The sequence below is a fragment of the Rhinolophus hipposideros genome (genome assembly GCF_964194185.1).
Source record: "Rhinolophus hipposideros genome assembly, chromosome: 3".
In the NCBI taxonomy this organism is placed as follows: domain Eukaryota; kingdom Metazoa; phylum Chordata; class Mammalia; order Chiroptera; family Rhinolophidae; genus Rhinolophus; species Rhinolophus hipposideros.
In genome coordinates, this window is record NC_138049.1 from 6,866,920 (window position 1) to 6,892,888 (window position 25,969).

Genomic DNA, 25,969 nt, shown 5'->3' on the forward strand with positions numbered 1-25,969 from the left:
AGTGGAGTAAGTCAGACAGAGAAAGACAGATGCAATGTGATTTCACTTATATGTGGAATCTAAAGAACAAAATAAACAAGCAAAACAGAAACAAACTCATAGATACAGAAAACATTTTGTTGGTTGCCAGATGGGAGGGGAACTGGGGTATGAGTGAAAAAAGGAGAAGGGATTAAGAAGTACAAATTGGTTGTTACAAGGTAGTTATGGGGATGTAGGGTATAGCATAAGGAATATAGTCAATAATATTGTAATAATATGTATAGTGTCAGGTGGATACTAGATTTATTGGGGTGATAGATGGGAGGGGGTTTGGGGCACAGAATGATAAAGGTGAAGGCATTAAGAAGTACAAACAGTTACAAAATAGTCACAGGGATATAAAGTAAAGCACAGGGAATAAATATAATTAATAATATGGTAGTAAATATGTATGGTGCCAGGTGGGTACTAGACTAGGCAGGGGGATCACTTCTTAAATTTTATAAATGTCTAACCACTATGCTGTACACCTGAAATTAACAGAAAATAATATTTAATGTCAAAAAATAAAAACAAAACAAAAAAAGCAGAATTTTCAAATCTGGACAAAACCCCAAACCAGCATCCACCTCATGTGTCAGCAGTGCACTTGCTGTGGTTTGTGGAACAAGCCTGGTGGTAGAAGTTGCAAATCACTTTGAACGCAGACACAGGCTCTGACCCAAGACCACGATTCCCATCACTCCCGTGAAGCAAAGCCAAACGCTTGTGCATTCTCTGTGGCACTTGGAGAAAAGGTGGGCTGTGTGGGTGAGACAGGAATACATTCGTTTCCCTACACCTAGTTTACTCGGTAAGATTAACAGGTCTGTGATATGTGCAAGCGGTCAGATTTCTCCCTGTGTGAGACAGAGGAAGGATTGTTTGTGGTGCTGGTATGAGGTAGCAACATACTAGCAGAGAGTGATGTTACAACAAACAGCATCTGGCCCTCCTCCTTGCTCAGGGCACTTCAGGGGAGCGGCAGGGCGCACCCCCACCGGCTGGGGATTAGCCTGCCCACGAAAAGGTCTGGACCAAAGGCTGCTCTTTCTAAACTCACGCTCACCCTTTGACTTTTGGTCAAGAGTTGTGCTGAGCTGGCCACAGCCTCTCTTTCAAGTTACTCTTGTCCCAGCCCGGGGGGAAAGCATCAAGACGTCTCCTGCCTCCGGTAAAAATGCCAACGGTGGATGACATTCTGGAGCACATAGGGGAATTTTGCTTTTTCCAGAGACAGACGTTTTTCCTCTTAGCCCTGCTGTCAGCTTCCTTCGCCCCCATCTACGTGGGCATCGTCTTCCTGGGCTTTACCCCGGACCACCGCTGCCTGAGCCCTGGAGTGGCCGAGCTGAGCCAGCGGTGCGGGTGGAGCCTGGCCGAGGAGCTGAACTTCACGGTGCCGGGCCCGGGGCCGGAGGGCGAGGCCTTCCCCCGCCAGTGCCGCAGCTACCAGGTAGACTGGAACCAGAGCGCCCTGGACTGCGTGGACCCGCTGGCCAGTCTGGCCTCCAACAGGAGCCACCTGCCGCTGGGCCCCTGTCTGCACGGATGGGTGTACGACACGCCTGGTTCCTCCATCGTGACCGAGGTAAGTGAGGCAGGTCTTAGAAATGACAGAGCAAATAGTGAGGCTTTTCTTCAGGAAGAAGCCAGGTGGGCCAAACATGCTCTTTGGACTCAACATATCTTTTAAAATCCTAATTTCTGATGAAAACATGCAGCCTCTTCCTTGTCTGGAGCAGGTAAAACTTGATCCAATTTAGGCAATAGCGATTCTCATGTATGCAATTCTCAGCAGTAAGAAACGAGCGAAGGCATAGGAGAATTGCTGGAAATAATGCCAGGAAAGGGGAAATTTGCAAGCCTCCTCTTTTTCTGGAAGCCCTCCCTCCCCTTCCATTCTTCCATCATGCAGATGAACACTCAAAAGCTCATGGAACTCACCTGAATGGTGCCTCACTGTGATACGATGTACTTTCTCTTAATCGCTATCTTTTCTATTCAGTGTGGTCAGAGTGTCTGTATTAAACCATTTGGCATTGGAGCTTATGCTAGGATACTATTATGTTATTAAAAACTACAGCCAACATTAACATCTAATTGTGAAGACTTGTTTTTATTAGAGGAAAAGCAAAATGAGGTGGTGCAATTATACTGAAAATACAGAGAAAGCCAGTTGCCTAGCTTAATTTAAAAAGATTGCTTGGCTAATGTGAAGATATTCTGTATGGACAGACATTTAGCTCTAAACTGGTCTAAAAGTTCCGTGAAATGTGGAAGACCGGATTTAACACCGTACAACTCAAAGAGGTTTTGCAGCATGGCTGGTCTCATTCCTTCATACAGAGATGAGGCAACAGGCCCAGAGCAGAGAAACATTTTGCCCAAGGCCACAGAGTGAGAGTTAGCAGTTAGCCCTAGAAATCGGATCTCCTGACTTCCAGGCTAGCACCTGTCTAGCTAGACACTGCCTCTGGTTCCAAATGAGAGCAAAGGTAACAAACAGCCTTTGCAAAGGCTCCTAATCTCCCAGCTATTGAAGAGACAGCAAAGAGACTGAACAGCCCAGCCTCCTCGGGGCAGCATTTGTATCCTGTTCAGACAACTATTTGCCTCTGTGTATGAAAATTAGAAAGAAAATGGTTTTGTGCACAAATGAAGATTACCCAGTGTCAGCTGATTTAGCCACCAGTACAGTTTACCGTAATGACATACTGCCAAGTGGAATGCTACATAGATTGTGGGACAAATCTTTTGGTCGGGTAGAGAAAGTTAACATAATAGCAAGAAAACTGAGTTTATGGCCTTTCAGCTGCATCTGTTCAATGTCCAAGATACATAATGAATCCCCCCGGCTGAGTTGTGTCTAACAGGATTTTCTTTTCTTTCTCTCCTGACTTGGAACCCGTCTTGCCCTTCGGCAGTTTAACCTAGTGTGTGCCAACTCCTGGATGCTGGACCTGTTTCAATCGGCAGTGAATGTAGGATTTTTTATCGGGTCCGTCGGTATCGGCTACATAGCAGACAGGTGCGTGCCACGGGTGCGGAAAGCACTTGAGTTCACCTGTCCTTGCTTGAATACCATCCTTTCCCATTCACACAGACTACAATTGCCTGGCCTACCATTGGTTGTCTTGACAATCTCAGATCCTTTCTTTTGCTTGGATAAGCATGGCCGATGCTTTTCTTTTCCAGGGCTCTGGGTCACAGAGGGATGTTTCAATATTAGGTAGCAGGTTTCTCTTGGGGGGCTATCCAGAAGCCTCGAGTACAAAGGAAAACTAATAGGTGGTTTGATCCCTTTTGTAATCTCATCTCATTCTTTAAGGACCTCTGAGCTCTGTCCCTCCTTTTCTTGCCTCTCATATTCCCAGAGCCAGAGCAGACTCGTCCTACTGCTGTCCTTACGTTGGCCCGTGGGATTGCAGGGTTCCTGAATTGGGGACCTGAGACCAGATGTAATTATAAGTATGGAACCTAGGATGAAATTTGGTGAAAGGGAAGCGGGTCTGTCTACACTAAGAGAGGGAACTATCAATTTCCATAATGTCAGTGTCCCTGGAGAGAGATAAGGAAACACTGTTTCACGTGGAACGGCCAGGAGATGGTCCCCTCAGATAGTCTGTGTGTGCAGGGGCTAATATTCAGTGACTCGGAGTAATCCCATATATTTCATTATCCATCATTAGAGAATCCCAGATGCACTTGAAAGTTCCTTCTACCTTGCATCTTTACTCTGTTGATGACCAATTAGATATTTTTAGGAGTCCTCAAAGGGAAAGGAAGAGAAAAATTTGTTTTAACTTGATAAGCACTGTAGATAACTTGGCCATCAGAGCTAATTATTCAATACACACCATGCCAACGGTTTGGGATGTTTTTCCATGTGCCAGGCACTGCTCAACATTTAAGAAGTATCATTCTCTTTAGTCATCAGTCTCCTAGTGAGATAGTGATATACAAATATATGTCATTTTAGTGGTAAATAAATGGTAATGTAAATATACTTTATGCTTGTTGCTCCCCAACTATATCTAAGATATAGATAAACCCAAACCTGTGAGTATAATATAAAATGTAAACAGAACATTTTCTCTGGTTATCTTATGTTGTCAGGCTGGATTAAAATTTACAAATGTGTTAAAGATTGGTAAGGATGGCTTAATTTATCACATCCCCAGGGGCATCTGCATTTTCACAGCCCAGCCCATTATGGAGCAAGGGAGTGGGAGGGGGACATTTGAGATGCTGGGCCGCAGGTAGCTCCATCTATCACACCACTTCTATAACTGTCTGAGCAGCTTGCCTTCAAGGCTCTCTCTGGGATTCTGTGGGAGACTTGTGAAGAGGAAGTTCATTCACCTTTATTTTTATTGCTGCATAACTGAGGACAGTTGTTTGGAGGTGACCCCTTAAGTCAGGAGAGACACACTGGCAAGGGGCCGTCCAGAGTCCGTCTTGCTCCCGTGTGTGGCTGTCTAGCCCCTGGCTCCTCTTTCCCTCTCTACTCCCTCCTTCACTGTCAGGTGCAGACACTAACACTCGACTCACCTGCACGGAAGTGAGCAAATAGGTAACAGAGCCTCACAGCTGGTTAAATAAATGAGTTAATTATTCTCATCCCACTCAAAGAGTTGGAGACAGGTTATAATTCTCTACTGACAGTGCATTCCTGACTTATAACCCCCAGTCAATTATCCACCTTGCTAGATGACTTCATTATTTTGTTCACATTGTTTAATTCTCCTATGTAAAGTTGGTTACTCATTATTATTTCCCAAAAAGCTGTGTACATGTCTCTGTGGTTTTTTTTCTTAAACTATCTGAAGTTTTGTTGGTTGTTGCCCCTTCTTCTGTTCTATTTGTGTATGCATGTAAGAGTGTGCAATAAGATAACCACCATAGAGTTCAAAAAAAGGCAATTACCTTTTGCATAATTAATGCTATTTCTGAACATTTTTCAAATTTTATACAAGAATCTCATGGAAACCCATTTTATGCTATAGATTAAACCAACATTAAATAAAATAGGTTGTCTTCTACGACAAATTTTTAAAATATAACCTGACAGTTGATTAGGAGGAGATTATGAAAAAGTTATAAATAAGAATACTGAGTCTTAACACCAAGCCAATTTTCTGAAGGTCAGCTTTGCAAATGGAAGGAAGGAAGGAAAGAGAAGGGAAGGGGAGGGAAGGGAAGGGAGACATATGTTAGAGAATTTGAAAATAAACCTTTTATTAGATGTCTAATTTATTTCGTCACCCATAACCTCCTAAAGGATGATTTTGAGTGTCACCTGACCCAAAAAAGGAATCTCTCACCAATTCAAGACTTTTTACTCTATTGATCAGCAACTACAATTGCTATGTTTAGTGGCATGCTGTAAATGTTTGACAACTGGCTCTCTGAGGGGAAAAGTCCCAATTTGTAGCATTTGCTGACTTCCATGGTGTAAATACTCCCATGGTGGTCCATTGCGAGCTACCCAAGTGAGGTCACTGAACACAGAGTTGGCTAAAATATGCACCATCAGATGGTATTCCCACCATACAGACACACAGCTGTAAATAACACCGTGAGCATAAATAATGGTCAAACACAGTGAAACAATTAGGAAGCAATAAATTTTGCATACTTATTACACTTGTTTTTAATATAATTTACTTCATTGTAAGTGTATAATTTAATTTTTAATAAGGCTTTGTTTAACAATTAGCTCACAAATTTTCCGAAAATCTAATAATCAGCTCTCAAGAGCCAGCACCACAGGGGCTGGATTTCATGGTGGAACTAGAGCAAAGCAGAATCAAAGTCTCAGTGGTCACAGTCAAACTTACCCAACTCTGTGGAAGCTGCTAAATCAAGTTCTCCACTATCTACTATATGCCAGTCAGTGTATTGGGCATCCTCGTGTGTTAATTTAAGCTAGGATCATGCCTTGTTTCCCCAAAAATAAGACCTAGCTGGACAATCAGCTCTACTACGTCTTTTGGAGCAAAAATTAATGTAAGACCCGGTATATATTATGTTGTGTTATGTTATGTTATGTTATGTTATGTTATGTTATGTTATGTTATGTTATATTATATTATATTATACCAGGTTTTATATTATAGTAAAATAAGACCGGGTCTTGTATTAGTTTTTGCTCCAAAAGACTCATTTGAGCTGATGGTCTAGCTACATCTTATTTTCGGGGAAACACGGTAACAGCCTTTAAAAGGAGATTTTTATTATCCCCAATTTGCAAATAAGGAAACTGAGGCTCAGAGAAATGAAAGCAGTTCTTCTCTAATGTTAATGTGCATATAAACCCCCTCTCCCCACCCCACCCCCAGTGATCTTGTTAGTATATTTGTTCTGATCTGGCATGTCTGGAGTGGACCTGAGAGTCTGCATTTCTGACTATTCCCATGAGATGCTCTTGACCTTGGGCCATATTCTATGTAGCAGCAGTTAAGGACTTAAGAAGCCAGCAGTACTTAAGAAGTCACCCCTCTCCTGTTTTATCTCTGTTTTCATTGAAACACTGAAGGGGTTTTGTTGCAGGGGGAAGAGATTCAAACCACTATTCTAGAGCTCCAAAATAAGCCAGGCCTTATTTTTTTTTTTAATAGCATTGTATCCTTATTTGGATCATGTCCCCCAGTGAAGTTTTTCTGTATCATAGATTGATGGTTGCCATATGGAAGAGGGGTTGGGGGTTGGGTGAAAAAGGTGAAGGGATTAAGAAGTACAAATTGGCAGTTACAAAATAGTCACGGGGATGTAAAGTACAGCAAAGGGAATATAGTCAATAATATTGCAATAACTACATATGGTGTCATACTATACTAATTGAGGGGATCACTTCGTAAGTTATAGAAATGTCTAGCTACTATGTTATATACCTGAAACTAATATAATATTGAATATCAATTGTAATTGAAAATTTTTAAAAAAAATAAAAGAGCTGCAATCACAACTGTCCAGCCACCACCCCTGAATGTGCAATGTTTCTGACATGAAGCTCTAATGACTATTCAGTTTGAAGTAAACAAAGATTTAATAAAACCTTGCTTTCTATGAAGAATTATTAAAATAACAGCTAATCAGGGCGTCTTTTAGAACAAAACCAGGAGATCATGATAAAAATGTGAACATAAGAGTGCTGAGCCCCAAGTCAACTTTCTGAGAGCCAGCTTTGCAAACAAAAGGAAGGGGCGGGGGGGAGGAGGGCTTTCTGCCAAGTTCTTTACATGGAATATCTCTCTTAATCCTCTTGTCATCTGGGTCAGATTGTTCTCTTCTAGATGAAGAAATGGAGAAAGGTTGAATAACTCACCCGAAACCATAGTAAGTGGTAAAGTTCAATCCAGGCTTCCAGGTTTTCCTCTGCTCTGTGTACAGAGCCACTCTCCAGGTCTCTACACTGATAAACCTAAGACTGTCAAATAAAACGTGTGGAAGCTACCCTTCTACGGAACTCCATAACAAAGGCCCTATGGGGTGGCAACATGTGACAGACAACATTGACAGACAAGGAGACACAAAAGACTGTTTCCACAAAGTCCAAGAGCAGAGTTTAAAAGGGATGGGGGAGTACACCAAACACTGAATTTTGTTTTCTCTAAGGCGAAAACGCTTGGGTGGGCAGTTGGTTGAGACTGTTTGTGCAGAGGCCCCAGCTCATATGGTGATGGAAGACCTAGACAGGCCCCTAAGGCATTCTGCGCTGGGTGGCCTGGAAGAATCTCCCCCTCCCTGAATGTGCTCCACAGTGTGGGACTGGGAAAGTGCTCTAGTGCTGGGGGGAAGGGCCTATTATGCTTAAAATGTATGCGTAGTGTGCACTGACCAAAAGTTTTGAAAACTCTTGAACCTGAAGTCAGACTCTCTTGGTGGGTATTAATCCATGCTTCCTGAATTTCCGTAATTCAGAGTTAACCTCCACTTTAGATTTCCATAGCTTCCATGAGTGTTCTACAACCTTCCTACATCTAATCTAATTCTCTTCCCTCTTTCTGTTTTTCTCCTAGCAGGTTTGGCCGTAAACTCTGCCTCTTGGTTACAATCCTCATAAATGCTACATCTGGAGTTCTCATGGCCATTTCCCCAACCTACACATGGATGCTAATTTTTCGCTTGATCCAGGGACTGGTCAGCAAGGCAAGCTGGTTAATCGGCTACATCCTGAGTAAGAATGCTTGTGATTGCAGCTGGGGAACAAAGGGTCATTGCTGCCAAAATATAGTCAGGTCGGGGATCGCTGTGTGGAAAAATGGACTCAGTTTCAAGACAGTGTTGAGAGATTTTTTTTCCTGTATCAAAAGAATTTCTAAAATCTTTTCAATCAACTCATTCTGCATTCCACCTATAAAGAAAACAATGAAGTCAGAAATGAGGGTAAACATGCCATCCAGATTCTTATATAACTTGTTAGGAATTTGTGTTTTCTGTACCCTGGGGTGTTGTAGAGACAGAAAAATGTAGCCAACCAGGGCTATGCATAAAGAAAATTCAATGATGAGAGATATGTTACATTTATAAGGGACTTTTAATACTTTGCACAAATCTAATCTAGTAAACCATAATTATCCTCAATTTATATACAAGGAACTGAGAATATAAGTGCTATGGTCAATCTAGGCTCCTCATCCATTTGCAGGACCAGGAATATCATTTACATCCTATTTATTAGGAGCCAGAGTTAAGCTTAAGCTCCATAGAGTATAGGAGAATATTTGAATTCTGACAGCATAATATCTTTAAAGCAATATTAAGAAAAATTACCGCCGTTATTAGATCTTGGGAAATTATCTCATCATTACTTTCCCTTCAGCTACATTCAAATAGCATCCGTACCCAGAGAGATGAACACTCTGAAATTGAAAAAAATAATAATAAAGCTCTCATGGCACACGAGAGAAATTAGAATATGTGTGCTTAAAATTTTACCTGCAAAGTTAATTAGGGCAATTCTGTGGGATAAAGAAAGGAGAGTGCTTAATACTCTTAGGTGCCTGTCATGGCAGGCACCTAATCTATGTTTGGTCAACAAAGGAATTAATGTACACAGTTATTCCATCAGTAACTTGGTTTCTAGAACACATACTATGTAGAATTCAATTCTGTACATTTAAATTTCAGCAACAGTTAATTTCAGGCTTCTCCCATTAATTTCTTTTCCAGTCCCTCTGGATGCCCTGGAGATACCCCTTGCTACGAGACTGTGCTAGCCCATGCTCAGATCCATCCATGACGCAACCACTTTGAAAGACAGACATTTCTATACATTGGGCACTTGCACGATTTTGTTTAATTCTGTTATAAAACGCGTTTGGATAATTCACAGTAATTTATAGAAATACTTTTAGGATGCATTTCTATTTGGTTTATAAATGATTGAAGTCTTTAACATAATTGCCAAACATTTAAAACAAAAACTGTGTGGCTCATGGACTATCTAAAATTTCAATTCTAGTATGTTTGTGATATAAAAATAACTATTCCTTAAATTCATGTACCACAGACTTCATACGTCTGTCACAATGTAGTCATGGGATGAGATAAAGCTGATTATTATCCCATGTGCAGTGGTATGCTGATAAACTGGCTCTTGGAAAACAAAAACTCTGATTTATGGTGTTTTCGGATTTCTAAGTTGTAACTACCCCCACCATGACAGATTTTTAAGACATCAATGGGTTTAACAACCAGCTTGCAAAATTCCAGAAAACTTAAAGATCAGTTTTTGCAAGCCAGAACTAGCTGACTCCAGCCAGCTGGAAACTCATTGCTAGGTTTTTAAGCCATTTACACACATTAACAGGATTGCTAAGGCAATGTTCAACTCATACAAAGAGAACAAGTCGTATTGTATTCAGTTACGTAGAAATCATCTACAATCTAAACTTAATGTTTGATTCATTTATTCAGGTCTTAAATGATCACTGCCTTATTACTCTAGGTCAAAATTTTTTATGTATCCAAAATACAATTGCACTTGTCCATGAGATTGTTCTATAAAACAAGTTTTGCTCCTCTTGGCAGGCCTTTCACCCCCATCTATTGTGGGATTATGAGATTTTATGTTAATCCTTTTGCCATGATGATCGGATATATCCAAATGAATATATCTAAAATTTTTATACATAAAATAATGTCATTTATATACAAAGCAGCTCAAATTGTTATTATTAAATGCATAAAATAGTCAAAATATCAACTTTTTGTTTTTTGTGTGGATTTCTGACACATTTTGGGGGAAAAACACTTGAAATCAATTAATGCAGCAAAAGAGTTAATTAATGCAACCGCAATAAGTCTAACAAAATAGGTTTCAAAGAACATTTAAAACTTTTTCACAGAGCTATATAGAAAATTCTAGAATTTGGACTCCTTTCTTGAGGTTGGCATTCTAGTTTCTGCATAGTTGGACAGCCAGCTCATTGTTGTACTGACTTGCGCTGACCACATGGGATCTCTCTGCAGTTACAGAATTTGTCGGGCTGAGCTACCGGAGAACAGTGGGGATTTTTTACCAAGTTGCCTTTACCGTCGGGCTCCTGGTGCTTGCTGGGGTGGCATACGCACTTCCTCACTGGAGGTGGCTGCAGTTCACAGTTACTCTGCCCAACTTCTGCTTCTTGCTCTATTATTGGTAAGTCTGTTTGGAACAAAAAGGATATAAATTGAAATATTTTATTTCTGTCTTCCCTAATGCCCAGCAGCTTTCTGAATTGTAAGGTTTCCTTCACTCTCTTGTTTCACGGGACGCTCAGGTCCATGTTTCAGGGATAGAAACCAAGACTTTCAGTCTGTCCCCGCTCTGGAAATCAAATGTCCCTTCACTTTGGCCTTAAGAGTTTTAGAATGTGGATCTTACATTTTTCACATTATTTATGTGGTGTTTAAATTAGCTTCTAGTGGCTGTGGTACCCTTTGAAGAGACTGACAATATTACTGCTCTTATTCTGTCCCCCTTCAGAGAAAACTTTAGAGTAGAGAAGGCAGAGCATGTCACTTGTGTCACCTCTTCCCTATACGCATGCCCAAAACAGACATCCCCAATCAATCACAGCAGTCTTTATCCCAGATAAGGCCAGCCTGGCACCCCCACAGACCACACCAATCAATCATAGCTTCCAGGGCAAGTGAAATATGCCTGTCACCCTGCCCACGGGAAACGTGGAAAACAGTAGAGACAGCGAAAACTATTGAAAACCTCTAATGTAACGTTACCTGAAATAAAGCAAGAAGGATACTGGATTATCAACCAAGCTCTCTCCCATGCAACAAACCCATGTATTTTATTTCTGGGCATCTTCACCTGTTCTTCCCAGGGTTGTCTAAGAAATAAATATCTCAACCTTCCCAGGAAGCCTGTTTCTCCTCCAAAAGCCAGTAAAACTCTGAGATGGATCCTTAGCTCCCTCTTTATGTCCATTTCTACTTCTTTTGTGTCTCTGAATCCACCCCTTTTTTTTCCTATTCCCATCAGGAGTTCATGATTTCTTGTCTGAATTGCTGTGATAGACTCAGAACTGGTCTCTTTGACATTTGCTTTACCAGTCTCTAATCCTTTTTTAAAAATTCCAGTTCCACCATGTAACTCTCCAGCTTAAAAGTCTCAATAGTGTTGTTCCCTTCAGAATAAAGGCCTTATACTTTAGCACGACAGAAAGGCCCATCTATTGTCCAAGTTCTGACCTCTTCTGAAGCACTTCTTCTTGCCACTTTCACCCAACCGGGTCACATTGAATTGACTTATAATTGTACCAAGTCGGTAATGGGACATTTTCAAAAGCTCACTCAAGATGCAGAGTATAAAACAGGTGTTTTGGTGGAAGAATGGAGGCAAGGGGATCAGATGAGAGACTATTGCCATAATCGTTGCAGGAGAGAATAAGAGCCTGAATTAAGACAGAAGTTGTAGGTGTGAAAAAGAAAAAATTATAGACAATAAGGTAGCGACGACATAGCTTGGTGAGAGACTAAATGTGGAAGGTTAGAGAGAGAAGGTGCCGCGTGGATGGCACCCAGAGTGTAGGCTGTGTGTCTGCGTGTTGACAGGCATGTCGTTCAGAGAGAGAAGGCACACAGGAGGAACACAAGGAAAGGAGATGAGGTGAGCTTTGGATAGGCAGAACTTCAGGTGCTGGAAGGACATCAAGGGCAGATAGTCACGTCTTCATTGTAACTATGGGGATGGATGAGTTCACTCCGAGACAATGAGCAGGCCAGGGAGAGGAAGGGGATGGGGCAGAACAGGAGAGAACACCAAGTTTTGAAAGCCAACCTAAGGACAAGGAGCCAGGACTAAAGAATGCGGTGGCACCATCAGCACGAAAGGGGTTACAGGGACCTAGGGGGTGTGGAATCACAGGAGGAAGAACCCTGTGCAAGCCTCACCTTCCCTGAAGGTGACCTGGTCAGCCTGCCCAGGCGGGGCCGCTGTCCCATTTGGTGGCGTTGTGTACACACCTCTGCAGCCTTCACATGTCACTGCTTGTTGGCACTGACTGTCCACTTGACACTGCCTGACTTGACTGTGTGCCCCCGTAAGCTGTCAGCTCTTTGGGGGCAGGTAATACTAGGGGTCCTCCCGCCCAGCTTCCTGTGCAGGGCAAGGGTCCCATAGACGATGATCCAGCCTCTGGTCGAGCACTGTCATGGATAATGCTTACTTTACATCGAGCAAGCTGTTCTGCTGCAGAACCCCAAGCTCAGGATCAAGAGAAGTTTCACTGGGCCACAATTTACATTCCTGTCAAGTTTAACCAGTGCTCCTAATTCTGCACTTACAGCTTCACAAAATTACTTTACCTTCTATTCCACCCATCAGTTCTTTAACTATTTGGATAGACCTCTCAGAATCCATCCAGATCCTCTACCTCTAGGCTAACCATTTCCGGCTCCTACCTCCTCTGACCTGGTTCCCAAGTCCTTCACCTTCTTGGGCCTCAGGTAGCAGTTAGCCAGACTGACTCTGCTTCCTGATCTGTAGGCAGTCAGAGCTGAACATACATGCCAAGTGTGATCTAGAAAAATGTCCCTGTGATGTCACAGCAGAGAGGACCGTGCTGTGAACTGTGGATTGACTGCCACTGAGCATACCACGCTTCTGTTCCTGATGTCCGGTCTTCACCGAGGAATTGTCCTGGACTCCTCCTCTCTCCATCTCACTCCCACGAAAACATGCGTCAGATTTCCTTTTGAACCCTGCCTCTCAGAGCAACCCTTCTCTCCCTGAGTGATGACCCAGTGGGGGCCTTCCTGACTCTTCCCTGAAACTATAACTGGAGCAGTCCTGCCACCTCCTTTCTCACAGTCCCTCCTCCTGCCATCCACCCTGAACCAGCGCTCAAAGCGTCCTCTCCCAACACAGACCCAAGTGGCTATAGTCCTAGTCAAGGACATACAGGGGCTCCCTTTGCCTGCTAGGTCAAGCTGAATCTGTGCAGCCTGGCTCATAAATTCTCCCACCATCTGATCCCAAATGCTTATCTCATTACTGTAAGAAATCAGCTCTCAGAATAATATCCATCTGAAACATTTGCTTCTCAGTTGGTTAGAGCAAGGTGCTGTTAACAACAGGGTTGCCAGTTCAGTCCCCACATGGACCACTGTGAGCTGCGCCCTCCATAACTAGGTTGAAACAACTACTTGACTTGAGTTGATGGGTCCTGGAAAAACACACTTAAAATAAAATTTAAAAGTTTAAAGCATTTGCTTTCCCCCATGACGGTCTGCATACTTCCACCGCCACCCTGCCTGTCAGTTCCCACAGCTAACAAGCCTGGTGCCCACCTAAGTGGACCTGCCTCCCCCTGTAGCACAGACCTGGGTATTCAGCCATTCCCTGCTCTGTGGTTTGTTTCCTGTAGCTCCACTGGGAACTCTCTGGAGAGGGGACCCAAGGCTTCCTGCCCAGGGCTGAGTAGAAGTCAGCATTTGAAGGAGGAAAGACTTATATATTTCCCTGCACGATTTTATAAAAATGTTTTTCTTATGGTGAGGACTTTTAAGATTTACTGCCTTAGCAACTTCTAAATATTGAATATAGTGTTGTGAACTCTAGTCACCACGCTCTACTTTACATCCCCAGGACTTACTTATTTTACAACTGGAAATTGGTACTTTCTGACCACCTTCACTCATCTACCCTCCACCCCCTGCCTCTGGCAACTACCAATCTGTTCCTTGTATCTATGAATCTGGTTTTCTTGTTGTTCTTTATTTAGATTGCACATATAAGTAAATCATACTTTGTCTTTCTCTGTCTGACTTGTTTCACTTAGTATAATGTCCATCCATGTGTCAAAATGGCAAGATCGTATTCCATTTTATGGCTAAATAATATTCCATTATATATGTATATATAATGCATATCACATTTTCTATATCCATTCATTCATTGATGGACATTTAGGTTGCTTCTATATCTTGGCTATTGTAAGTAATGCTACAATGAACATGAGGGTGCATATATCTTTTTGAGTTAGTGTTTTTTTGTTTTCCTCAAATAAACACCCAGAAGTGGAATTGCTGGATCATAGGTAGCTCTATTTTTAATTTTTTGAAGAACCGCCATACTGTTTTCCATAGTGACTGCACCAATTTATAATCCCACCAATAGCGCACAAGGGTTCCCTTTTCTCCACAGCCTCGCCAACATTAGTTATTTTTGTCTGTTTGATAACAGTCATTCCACCAGGTATGAAGTGGTAGCTCACTGTGGTTCTGATTTGCATTTTCCTAATAGTGAGTGATGTTGAGCATCTTTTCATGTACCTGTTGGCCATGTGCATTTGGCCATGGACATTTTGGAAAAAAATGTCTATTAAGATCCGCTGCCCATTTTTAAATCAGTTTGGGGTTTTTGTGCCATTCAGTTGTATGAGTTCTTTATGTATTTTGGATATTTACCTCCTATCTGATCCACGATTTGTGAAGATCTTCTCCCACTCAGCAAGCTGCCTTTCCATTCTGCTGAGAGTTTCCTTGGCTGTGCAGCCCCTGCACTATTTCATTTCTTTTGTAGACCCACCCGAACCTCACTGTGCAAGATCCCTCACAGAAAGCTGGTTATAGCCGCTGGAGGGGGGAGAGGGTTCAGGAAGATTTCCCCTCCACTTAATAACTTGCACTCATAACATTTGTACTGTACCCTAGGTGCATACCTGAGTCTCCGAGGTGGCTAATCTCCCAGAACAAAAATGCTAAAGCCATGACTGTCATTAAATACATCGCAAGGAAAAACGGAAAATCTCTACCTGCTTCTCTTCAGGTGAGCCAGCCGCTGCAGTATTAGGTTGGGGATTCCAAGCACTGTCTCAGGGGTGCCATGTTATGGAACAGGTATTTCTGTTGTACTAAGATTATTGGTTCCCCAGACAGATATTTTAAGCAGATGGAAAAACATAAAACTAGAAGGAAACCAAAAATCACGTAAAATTCGAAGGAGGAGCTTCTGGTTTGTGCTTCTCAAGAGTGTGCTAGCAACTCACAGCTTAGTACCTGACTTCTTGTTTACCTGTGTGTCCGTCAGCATCCTCAGGGAAGGGGGTTTTCCCCAGAGGGGATTCCCAGATCAGTAAAACAGATTTTCAAACACAATAATTTTTTAGAATTAAAAAAAAAGAAAATTGGATAGAAATTGTCCCAAGATGTTTTAAGCAATCCTCTGCCTTCTTGAATAAAACGAGTTACTGAGGTGTCCGTTTTCTCGGCCTTTTGTGTTTTGCCATTAGTAGACCTTACACCTTTAACTTAAATCTTTTCATCTGACAGGGCTGGAAAAGAGAAAAATTTATTAGTAAATTATGTCAAAATAAGAATAAATCATTTCTGAATGAGGATCTATGATGGGTAACCCATGAGAATTTAAGATTTTACTTAGAATGAGGATTTGGGGCCCAGAGGCCTTTCTTCTTCCCTTCCTCTTTGGTTTCTGGGGGGTTGGAATACACATTCTTTTCCACTAATGACCAGCATAGCATCAACGCTTAGCTTTATATCTGTGCAGAGATTGGTCAGGGAACAAAGCACGCATGAGCCATTGTCTCGCCAGAGTTCAGAGTTCATGTAAAGGCAATAAGTCTGGTCATTGCTGGTCTCGCTAGAGGTTTCGTCCACTAGTTTCTCGATCTTTCACACACCATCCCATGGGCCTCAATTTACCCCACTGTGCTTTATCTATATAGTATCACTTTATGTTTGTGCATGAGTTACCTAACTTCCTTGTATCCATCTTCCTCTTCTGTGAAATGGGGTGAAAAACATAGTCCCTACCTTCTAGGATCATTGTAAAGACTAAAGCATCTCGTGTGTGAAGGGCTTAGCATAGTCCTGGGCACGTAAATGCTCCACAAGTGTAAGGTACTATCGTTACTCCTGCATGACCCAGGGACACCATCATTAAATATATAAAGCTGTGCCTATTGTTTCTACTCTTAGAGCCTCAGACCTGATGAGGAAATCGGGGAAAAGATGAATCCTTCATTTCTTGACTTGGTCAGAACCCCTCAGATAAGGAAACACACTTTGATCTTGATGTACAACTGGTAAGAAATATTTTTCACAATATTTTCTCACAAATCTCTCCACATCCTTTTAATCTCAGTCATCCACATTAAGGGGCAGGACGAGAGTACCTTCAAAGCATAGCCTAATTCCAGTATTAGCATCAATAGCATCAATAATATTAGCAAGGGCAGCTCATTTATATCAGGTTTTCCTGATACCATTTTTCTCAGGCAGATGTTGAAATCAGCTTCCAGTCCCAAAGCATTAATTAATATATTCTCAACCTTGGCCTCACTTAGAATCACCTAGATTTTCAAATACCAAGGCCAGACCCCCTCCCCGCCAAGGATACTATTAAATTAGTCATGGGAAGGGCCCAGGAACCAACATTTTTTAAATTCTCCAGGAGATTCTAATATATAGCCAAAATTGAGAACTATCGGTATAAATCAATTGATGATGGGTGTACATCTCTCTCGATTGCAAGGGTCTTTTCTCCCCCTTTTCTACCTGGAGGAGAAAACAAAACCTTCTGAACAAGAGTGAATCGCAAGAATAACCCACTGGCTCCACAGTCCAGTTACCGGAGCGTGACCGTTTTCACTGCCTGCAGGTTGCTCGCGGCGCTGAGCTGTGTGCTGCGCCCAAGCCTTCTTCGGTAGGGCACGCTTTGCTTTCAGCATGCAGCACTGGGGTGACTCATACAGCTGAAGGAAGACTGCTAGTCACTGACAAAAGCAAAGGTCATGGGGAATTAATTTAGCAACCTTCACCATATAGCATGAAAAATGCTTCAGTCTGAATCATTGTGACTCTTGCCAGTTTTCATCATATTTTCCATGACAGACCATGAATAGTTTCAGTCCACAAAACTAGAAACATTGTCAAAACGTTATTTGTATCATGGCAGAAGATGAATCATCAAGACGAAAGGCTGTACCCATTTGGTGCTCTGGTTTCCTAAAATTTGAATTCAGTAGTCAATGCTTTGGTCTCGATTGTACAAGAAGACCACAGAGAAATAATTAAAAACCACTAATAACCGAATAGAGTTTTACTAAATAAATCGTCCTAGTAAGACACTTCTTCTTGCCTTTCAACCTGGCTAGGGAATGCTGTCCTAATTTTTCCCCTCTGCTCGTTGTGGGGTCACAGCCAGCCACAGCAGTGGGTCAGATAGTGTCAAAGCAGTGGAACGGAATAGCAATAAGGTGATGACAAAGAAAGGTGATCATCTACAGTCAACTCTTATTTTTTCCAGAAGTCTCCCCCTTTGGGAGACTCGCTGTCGGTGCTTGGCTTGACCTGAGCTCTCCTCTTTACTCAGGTTCACAGGCTCTGTTCTCTACCAGGGCCTCATCATGCACGTGGGCCTGGCAGGGAGCAATATCTACCTGGATTTCTTCTACTCCGCCCTGGTGGAATTCCCAGCAGCCTTCCTCATCATCCTCACCATTGACCGTGTCGGCCGCCGTTATCCGTGGGCTGCATCAAATGTGGTGGCAGGGGCAGCCTGTCTAGCCTCGGTTTTTATCCCTGATGGTAAGTGTCAGGCTAAGCGGGGGGTCCTGTTTTCCAAGATCCTAAGAAGAGGGGTGTCACAGCCCTTTGACAGGAAGACCATGTAATTTACCATCCAGATCAATTTGAAAAGAATGAACACAGTATCTCAGACCTTCCTGACAAACCCATATGGCCACCCTGCCTGTAAGAACAATCAAACCCAGTGTTTGCCTGATGTAATATAATCACACCCAGTTGTTCTCTGATGTGATCAGGAGGACCCTGCTACAGGCAATCAATCCAGCCCAGAGCAGAGAGCATGCGCTCTGAGGTAGAGCAGGCCCAGGGTTGGTCTGATTCCAGCACTTCCCAGACATTATTTGGGCAATCCCCTTGACTTCTCTCCACTATTCTATAGAATCAGTAAGAACAATTAGGTGAATGCCATCCATTAACAATTATTCAGTTCCGTCCTTTCCTTTTAAAATACTTTCCCAATGAATGGGAGCAGAAACCTGCACAATCCTATTAGGTTGGTGCAAAAACAACTGCAGTTTTTGCAATTGTTTTTAGCCTTTTAAACTGCAATTACTTTTGCACCAATATGAAGCTTTGTTGGAATCCTCCAGTTATTTGCAGTTATTTAGAATATGCCCATATTTTTGCCATTTCTTTTGGGTGACCGCTATAGACTAACATTCGCCCGGCTTTGGAAACTGGTATAATTCTGGTGTCATTAATGATTGAGGTTTAAAGCTAAGAAAGCATTAGGACTGTGTCTAAAGTTAAAACAAACAGACGTGGGAAATATGCTGACATTATCTTGAGTCTATGGAAGAACCAATTCTGCTTTCTTGTCCCGTTCTGGAATGTGCAAATCCCCATCTGGAGCACTGTGTGAAGACCCGAAGACCAGGGGTGCTGTTCGGTATGTGTAAGTGGTATGTTTACCCCTCAGATCTACAATGGCTAAGAGTTACAGTCTCATGCTTGGGTAGAATGGGGATTACGATGGCCTACGAAATGGTTTGCCTCGTCAATGCGGAACTGTACCCCACATTCATCAGGTGAGCACACATTTTTCTCAGCATGAAGAGGGTGGTTGGGGCGTTTGCTTCTTGACTAGAACTACCCCAGGTGCCAGCAGAGCACACCTTACTTTTCAAAACACAGGGTAAGAGGGGCTGAGAACATTTAAAGGCAGTAGCCAGGTCACACCCTCACACTTACAGGCTGGGGTAAAACACAGAAACTGTGGTGAGAACAGAAGGTACTGAATTGCAAAAGAGAGATTACCAAATGGCTGCAGGAGATAGTGATCAGAAACAACACAAACAGGACCACAGAAACAGAGATGTTGGTGATGAAAGTGGGAAGTGGAAACCGCCCCTCGATTAAAAATCTTCGAGAAAGGTAATATAAAATAAATATAACAGAATATGAATGAAATAGTGTACCGTATATCATTTATGTGTGTCGAAAATAATGTGAACACTTTTTTCAGTTCACAGACAGTTTAATGATTTGGGGAAGTATTTACTTGGGTGTCGGGTGGGAGATAACTATTGTATTGTGATAGGTTAAAAAGTGAAATCAGTTTCCTGCATTTCAGGAATCTTGGTGTACTTGTCTGCTCCTCAATGTGTGACATTGGTGGCGTCATCACGCCATTCCTGGTCTACCGGCTCACTGACGTCTGGCAAGAACTTCCACTGTTGGTTTTTGGTAAGAAATCCTAGGAGACGTCTTTGAATGAAAACCTATTTTTCTAGGGACCTGCATTCTTCTACCTCAAAACAGGCGTCATGCCTGTCAATAATTACTAAACATGACTAGTAATTAGTGATAGTATTAGTGTTAGTATACTAGTATTAGTAACACTTAATGTTAGTAATAGTTACTGTCAGTAGCTACTAATACTCAAGTATAGGAATCCATTCAGACCCATGCCTGTAGAGGTACAAAGTCAAGAAAGAGTAAGATGAAGAAGGTTCTTATCTCTCCTCACTGATTTTCACCCCTCCTTGGGTCTCTATCAAAAAGCTCTCTTTCTGCCTCCTCTATAGCCAGATGTGGAAAAATACAAACTCTTTACTCCATCTCTTTAAGGAAAGGCTGTTAACATTTTGCAAAGGGCAATTTCAAACCCTGGGAAACAGCGACCATGTATTAGCATAATGGAACATCTGTGTTGGTATTGGGCCCACTTCCTCAGATTCCTCAGGCAATTAGCATTAAGGAGGGCTGGCTCAGCACGTCCCTTCTGACACGGCAGGAATGCACCAAGGCTGAGCCTTCCCATCCCTGACCAGTCTGGGGGAGACAAAGTGACAGGGACAAATCTAATTATCAGCAATTAACACATGGAGGCATGTGTTGAACAAGAAGTCTGCAGACTGTGACAGGGGACTGGGAACCACTTCCATCCATTCACCAACACCCATGGCCTTTCCCCACAGCTATGGACTACGGGACATATCCTCTCCTGTGCGTGCACACACACACACACACACACACACAAACATTCACCTTCTCATGTTAGCCAGAACGCCTCAATGCCACCCATTTCAGTCTCCTTTCAGACCCATTCTGAGTCCATTGTAATTTGACAAAAATGTAATGCTTTTCCCCGGGGGCATACATCTCTCACTTAATTTGGGGGGAGGAAGGAAGGACCCTCTCAGGTGCACCCCAGGGGAGCTCTCCTCACTCTGTCACACACAAGGATCTCTGCTCATTCCTGTTCTCAGGGATTTGTGAGGGGAAATTTTCCACTGCTGTAGGTCTGCCAGTAAAAGTTCCAAACTGTTGATAGAACTCACCCTCGTAACAGACCCGATGAATTTCGCCATATTCCAACTTAACAACAACATGGCCAAATGGTAGAACACAAGCTCTTTATCCTGCAATGACCATAACATGGTCACAGAATGGCTGGCACTGCTTATGGGACATACATGCCCCAGATTCCTTCTTCCCCTGACACTGGCTGAGAGACCTGTCCCCAGAGCCCCCTTTCCATGTTAGGAAGTGCCATCACACCCTCTGGACTCCCTCCTTCCAGGGATGAAGGTGGAGATGCCTCCATTTCCACCACTCCCTTAGGTGGGTGGGCAGTGAGTGATCAATGGGTCCGTGGCATATTTCTGGGTAGAGACGAGATACTTCAGGGTTCTCTGAGTCCTATTTAACAAAGCAGTGCAAAGTCCAGACCCAGAGGCACCACTGTTGAAACTCCCTCAGACCTCACCTTCCCCTTGAAAAAGTAAAGGATTTTAATTGCATTTCAACGTTTCAAGTAAACCCTGTGACATTTCCCCATTGTATTTTTGCTAGTAATTTCCCCCACAAGCCTTTAATCTGAGTAGCCTGCAGGAGGCACAACTAATAGTTTTACATGTTAACTTCTTTCCCTTCCTTTTCCACATAACGGTACACTAATTGTGTTCTTGAAATAGCCAAAAACAGAACTCTAGAAGCCTGAAAATCAACAAACCCACTTGAAAGAGCACTGGAGAAAGTGGTAAAGAATGTCCTGGTGATTAGTCGTATCTTTGCAAATATAAAAGCGCTAAATGGGTGATGATTTGGTTAACTCTTCTGTATTCTCTTCATAATTCATTCACTTCAGAGAATCAAAGCCAGCTGAATATGTTTACTGCTTGCATGGGTTAAATCAAATGCATCTTTAGAGGTCTGGAGAGAATTTGAGAGGTTAGCTATTTGGTTCATAGCATGCCGCAAGCGCTGTTCTAAGCTACTTAACAAACTACTTAACAAACAGGAATTCATTTCAGCCTCAGAACAAGCCTGAGAAGTGGGCATATCACCCCACTTTATATAGGGGAGTCCAGAGCCTCAGGGAAGTTGTAACACTTCCCAGGGCTCTAAGACCAGTAAAGCGGGCGTCGGAGTTGGGACCAGGTGCCCAGAGCTGCTGGCACTCAGAACCACTGCACTCTGGCCTCTATGCCACCATTTTTTAAGGATGCAGAAATGGAGTCTGGCTTGCATTTTTCTGTAATTCCAAAACTACTGAGAACCTACATCCCAGTTCTTGCACTCTATTATAGAAAAATACATAAAAATGTAAACTTAACACCCCAATACTTTATTGAGAATTTAAAGAAACAAAAACACTATAATGTTTACTACTATCTCCCAGCATATGCAAAAAATTAGAGCTGGAGACAAAGAAAATAAGAACAACAGGAATTTATTGAACACCTGAACTTGAACTCAAACTCAAAGTCCCAGCTATTCTTTTGAATGCTGTTATGCAATAATACCGAGGTAGGACAATTAAGTTCACGAACTCGTCCTAGAAAAAGTGCTCCATACCTCATTGCTGAATATCACTACGGTCACCTTTGAAATACTCCCCTTTGGAAGCTATGCACTGACGCCAGTGCCTAGTCCACTCTTCAAAGCAATTTTGGAACTCTTTCTGGAATGGCCATCAGAGCTGTCATCATATTACCCTTAATGTCCTGAATGTCATCAAAATGTCTTCCTTTCAATATTTCCTTTATCTTCCGGTAAAGAAAGAAGTCATTGGGGGCCAGATCAGGTGAGTAGGGAGGGTGTTCCAATACAGTCATTTGTTTACTGGCTAAAAACTCCCTCAAAGACAGTGCTGTGTGAGCTGGTGCATTGTCGTGATGCAAGAGCCATGAATTGTTGGTGAAAAGTTCAGGTCGTCTAACTTTTTCATGCAGCCTTTTCAGCACTTCCAGGTAAAAAACTTGGTTAACTCTTTGTCCAGTTGGTACAAATGCATAGTGAATAATCCCTCTGATATCAAAAAAAATTAGCAACATCGTTGCAACAAGTCCACGAACTTAATTGTCATGACTCATACATGATTCATTACTTTTATTTGCCAAGTTTCTGACTCCTTTTCATCACTAAGTGCTTTATATTGGCTGGGTTATGTTCCTTTTCTTAGAGTTGATTTTTTTTTTCAGAGTTATTTTCTAACTCTGAAGTATCTTAATATTGTGGCAATGTCCTCTAGCCTAGAATAAACTTGACTCAAAATGTGAAGTATTTCATTTCCCTATAAGGAATTGTAATCCAATGGAGTTTGGGATCCACAAAATATTTATGATGGAGAATAGGGCCGTCAGATGGCAAAGAAATTAGTAAGTATAGGAAATCACACAAAACATTTTTTTAAGAAACAAGGGGAGCTCTAATTCTAGAGCCTGAATGTTTCTGAACGTGATTTACATCTGTTTGGCTTTCAGCTGTGGTTGGCTTAATTGCTGGAGGACTGGTGCTGTTGTTACCCGAGACCAAAGGGAAGACTTTGCCTGAGACTATTGATGAAGTTGAACACATGCAGAGGTGGGGAGCTGAAATTCCGGAAGGAACTATTCCATATATGTTTTGCGCCAACTCTGTAGCAAGTGGGAAGGAAAGATGAGGTTAAATCTATACCTCATACCACACATTGAGATCAATTCAAACGAAATCAGACTTCAGAGTACAAAAAAAAAAAAAAAAGTAAAATAATGGAAATACTAGAGGAGAATACCTTTATATGTTTATAGTGGGGAAGATCTTTGTAAACGTGGCCAAAACTCCAGGACCCATTTTTAAAAAGATCAACAAGTTTGCCTTCACAAAAATTAAAAATTCTGCATTGAAAAACTACCGTAAGCTTTACAAAAATAGCAAATGTGGAGAAAATATTTACTCCTCTCTAAAGGACTAATTTCCCCAATGTATAAAGAGCTGTAACAAATCCATAAGAGCCACTACCCAATAGAAAAAAATGAGCAAAGGGCTTAAACAGATAATTCTGTGAAACGAAAATAAAAACAGCTCTTCAATATATGAAAATATGCTCAACCTCCTTCATAATAAGAGAAGTACAAATGAACACTGCACTAATTTCCACTTGGATTGTTGAAGACCAAACTGTTTAGGAATATACTGTGTTAGGAAATAATGTGGGGAAAGAATCCTACATTGCCTGTAGGAGTAGAAATTTGAAACCTCTCTGATGGGCAATATGACAATAGTAAAATAATTACAAGTGTGCATGTCCTTTTACCTAGCAATTCCACACTTCTAGGAATTTACATGTGCAAAATGACATATGTACAGGATTATTCTTTAAGGCAATTTTTTTTCAATGTAACAAAAGACTGGAAACAAACTCATGACCACTGATAGGGAGGTCAGTTACAAAAATTATGGTATGTCATTCAGTAAAATACCATACAGCCATTAAAAAAAGTGAGGCAGCTTTATATACTCTGACAAGAAAGGTTCTCCAAGATATATTATTAACGAAAAAAGCAAAATATAGAAAATATAAATTCTACCATTTGTGGGAAGAAAGTGAAAGATATATATATATATTAAATATATACACATATTTACTTGTATCTCATATACGAGTATATACATATGCAAGAACCATAGCACTGGCTGTCATTGAATTGGGTGGCTGTGAGAGGGAGACTTTTCAACACATACTTTGTTGTACTTCCTGAATTTTAAACCATATGAACCTATTCAAAAAGTAAACAAAAAAATTTAAATAAAGAGAAATGTATGACACACTCCCCACAAGTTTGTTGCTGCTGATATTGTTGTTGCTACTATTGTTGCTTCTGCTGCTGTTGTTGCTGCTATTGTTGCTGCTATTGTTGTCACTATTGTTGCTATTGTTGTTCCTGCTGTTGCTACTGCTATTGTTGCTGTTGTTTCTGCTGTCATTGCTGTTGTTGCTGCTGTTGTTGTTATTGTCACTGCTGTTGTTGTCACTGTTGTTGTTGCTACTCTTTCTGTGGCTACTGTTGTTGTTATTTCTGCCATTGCCATTGCTGTTGCTGTTGTTGCTCCTGTTACTGCTGTTTTTGTTGATGCTACTGTTGCTGCTGTTGTTGTTCCTCCTTTTGTTGTTGCCACTATTGTTTTTTTTTTTTTTTTTTTTTTTTTTTTTTTTTTTTTTTTAATTAATTTTATTGGGGTGACAATTGTTAGTAAATTTACATAGATTTCAGGTGTACAATTCTGTATTACATCGTCTATAAATCCCATTGTGTGTTCACCACCCAGAGTCAGTTCTCCTTCCATCACCATATATTTGATCCCCTTTACCCTCATCACCCACCCCCCACCCCCTTACCCTCTGGTAACCACTAAATTATTGTCTGTGTCTATGAGTTTTTGTTTCTCATTTGTTTGTCTTGTTCTTTTTGGTTTATATACCACATATCAGTGAAATCATAGGGTTCTCTGCTTTTTCTGTCTGACTTGTTTCACTTAGCATTATTCTCTCGAGATCCATCCATGTTGTCACAAATGTTCCTATATCATCTTTCCTTAACGCCGAATAGTATTCCATTGTGTATATGTACCACAACTTCTTTATCCATTCATCTATCGAAGGACATTTTGGTTGTTTCCATGTCTTGGCCACCGTAAACAAAGCTGCAATGAACATTGGCGTACACGTGTCTCTATAGAGAAATGCTTTTATATTTTTGGGGTAGATACCCAGGAGAGCGATTGCTGGGTCATATGGTAATTCTATTCGTAATTTCTTGAGGAACCTCCACACTGCCTTCCATAGCGGCTGCACCAGTCTGCATTCCCACCAACAGTGTATGAGAGTTCCTTTTTCTCCACAGCCTCTCCAACACTTGTTACTATTTGTTTTGTTGATGAAAGCCATTCTGACTGGGGTGAGGTGATATCTCATTGTGGTTTTCATTTGCATTTCTCTGATGATTAGCGATGTTGAGCATTTTTTCATATGTCTATTTGCCATTTGTATATCCTCTTTGGAGAAATGTCTCTTCAGGTCCTCTGTCCATTTTTCAATTGGGTTGTTTGTTTTTTTGTTGTTGAGTTTCATGAGTTCCTTGTATATTTTGGATATTAGCCCCTTATCAGAGGAACTGTTTGTGAA

The 25,969-nt window shown here is 41.7% G+C and overlaps 1 protein-coding gene and 1 long non-coding RNA gene across 3 annotated transcripts in view; one reads left to right on the plus strand and one right to left on the minus strand.

Annotated features, from left to right (window-relative positions):
• The first annotated feature begins 1,104 nt into the window (after window positions 1-1,104).
• The window catches only part of SLC22A2 (solute carrier family 22 member 2), a 33,039-nt gene continuing 8,174 nt past the window's right edge, over window positions 1,105-25,969 (plus strand). Inside the window, exons 1-10 of one of the 2 annotated variants that reach the window (XM_081045313.1) lie at window positions 1,105-1,612; window positions 2,949-3,052; window positions 8,049-8,203; window positions 10,501-10,669; window positions 15,184-15,298; window positions 16,468-16,574; window positions 17,864-18,078; window positions 18,931-18,967; window positions 19,652-19,764; window positions 23,289-23,388. In XM_081045313.1, the coding sequence (XP_080901439.1) occupies window positions 1,202-1,612; window positions 2,949-3,052; window positions 8,049-8,203; window positions 10,501-10,669; window positions 15,184-15,298; window positions 16,468-16,574; window positions 17,864-18,078; window positions 18,931-18,967; window positions 19,652-19,764; window positions 23,289-23,388 (1,526 nt within the window). In that variant the 5' untranslated portion in view covers window positions 1,105-1,201. Of the gene's footprint in view, window positions 1,613-2,948; window positions 3,053-8,048; window positions 8,204-10,500; window positions 10,670-15,183; window positions 15,299-16,467; window positions 16,575-17,863; window positions 18,079-18,930; window positions 18,968-18,997; window positions 19,107-19,651; window positions 19,765-23,288; window positions 23,389-25,969 lie in introns of both variants that reach the window. The other variant, XM_081045312.1, reaches the window with a different exon arrangement.
• Window positions 9,301-25,969, minus strand: part of LOC308496306 — a 46,839-nt gene continuing 30,170 nt past the window's right edge. Inside the window, exon 5 of the long non-coding RNA XR_013993159.1 lies at window positions 9,301-10,675. This is a non-coding gene — a long non-coding RNA (uncharacterized lncRNA). The remainder of the gene's footprint in view (window positions 10,676-25,969) is intronic.